This window comes from Otolemur garnettii, unplaced genomic scaffold, assembly GCF_000181295.1.
Source record: "Otolemur garnettii isolate 467f Iridium unplaced genomic scaffold, OtoGar3 scaffold00055, whole genome shotgun sequence".
In the NCBI taxonomy this organism is placed as follows: domain Eukaryota; kingdom Metazoa; phylum Chordata; class Mammalia; order Primates; family Galagidae; genus Otolemur; species Otolemur garnettii.
Window position 1 is genome coordinate 6,536,489 of NW_003852450.1, and position 1,540 is coordinate 6,538,028.

Genomic DNA, 1,540 nt, shown 5'->3' on the forward strand with positions numbered 1-1,540 from the left:
TATCTTTGGACAAATGAGGTTTCCCTAAGAGCTCGTAAGTGAAAGAACAAATGTGCCTCTACCTCCATCATAATCATTGGTCAGCTGGCAGGTTTGTCAACATCTGTGAATTTAACAAGTTGATATCAAGAAGTAATCTGAATTGTTCCATGGATTATGGATTCATCTGAATTGTACTTTTCCCCTTTTGTATAGAAATATTCTTTTTCTAAACTTAAATGATTTCTTTCTTTCTTTCTTTCTTTTAACCTATTTCTTAGGCTGGAGGACGTGTGCCAGTATTAGACACACTCATAGAACTTGTTACACGAGGCCGATCTATTCCGGTACATCTGAATTCTTTGCCAAGGCTGGAATCACTAGTAGCTGAGGTTCAGGCTTGGAAAGAATGTGCTGCTAACACATTCTTGACTGAGAATTCTCCATATTCTCTTTTAGAGGTAAGTTGGCAACCAGCTCATCTTCAAGACCTTAGATCAGTGGTTCTCAACCTTCCTAATGCTGTGGCCCTTTAATATGGTTCCTGTGGGTCGCAGCCTACAGGTTGAGAACCACTGCCTTAGATCTAGCTTGGTAGAACACTCAGTCCATCACATACAAAGGTGATCACTGTGTTCTGTTAGTTCTATTAGGTGTTTTTCCAGAAGAGCCAGGGAGATTCTTTTAATCTTCTGGTGAAACAACCTTTAAACATTTTCTATAGGATAGCATTTAGTGACTGAAGAATATTTTTCCTATTGGGTGAAATTCCTCTAACTATGTTGAAGCTTTCTTCACCACTTGAATTTTAGTAAGCCTGATAAGTGATCTCACCCACCTTTTATAAAGTGCAGCTGTACTTTTTATATTTCAATAATATATGTCAAATCTTAATTGTTATTTAATTAAATAATTAAATCTTGGACTCAAAGTCAGTATGTCCTGAGCCTGCCTTTCTCTCTCTTCTCTTCCTCTCCATTCCTTCTTTCTTTTTCTAAAGGGGAATATTCTGGTTTCAGGGCTGCATGTTCAAAAGAAAATGTTTAATACCAAGAAATGTACATCCTTTCTACTGCTTAGGCTTTTATTTTGGGACTTCCTAATGTTATATCCATTTTACCACTGGTTGTGCTTTGTCCCACATTAGGTGCTGTGTCCTCGATGTGATGTTGGCCTTTTGGGATTAAAAAGGAAGCAGAGAAAGTTAAAGGAGCCCTTGCCAAGTGGGAAGAAAAAAAGCACCAAGTTAGAGAGTCTGAGTGACCTGGAGAGAGCTTTAACTGAAAGCAAGGAGACTGCTTCAGCTGTATGTAGGGGTTTTTTTTTTTTCCTTCTCCTTTCTTTTTGTTGTTTGGGAGGATAATTTCTAGTCTTTTTTGGTTTACAAGAATGTTAGGAAGGCAAGTAGAGTAATTTGAAAGTGCTCAGTTTTGTTAAGATGACTTTTTGAAAATTGTCAAGTAGAGTAGTTTTGAAAGGAAGATAGGTAAAGATACAGAAGATTCAGTGTAGCCTCCCATACATAAAGATACAGAAGATTCAGTGTAGCCTCCCATACATA

The 1,540-nt window shown here is 37.6% G+C and overlaps 1 protein-coding gene across 1 annotated transcript in view; it reads left to right on the top strand.

The window, feature by feature from the left end:
- Nucleotides 1-1,540, top strand: part of KDM5B (lysine demethylase 5B) — an 86,887-nt gene that overhangs the window by 70,034 nt on the left and 15,313 nt on the right. The window contains exons 20-21 of the mRNA XM_003792347.3: nt 261-440; nt 1,127-1,285. Of these exons, the coding sequence (XP_003792395.2) occupies nt 261-440; nt 1,127-1,285 (339 nt within the window). The remainder of the gene's footprint in view (nt 1-260; nt 441-1,126; nt 1,286-1,540) is intronic.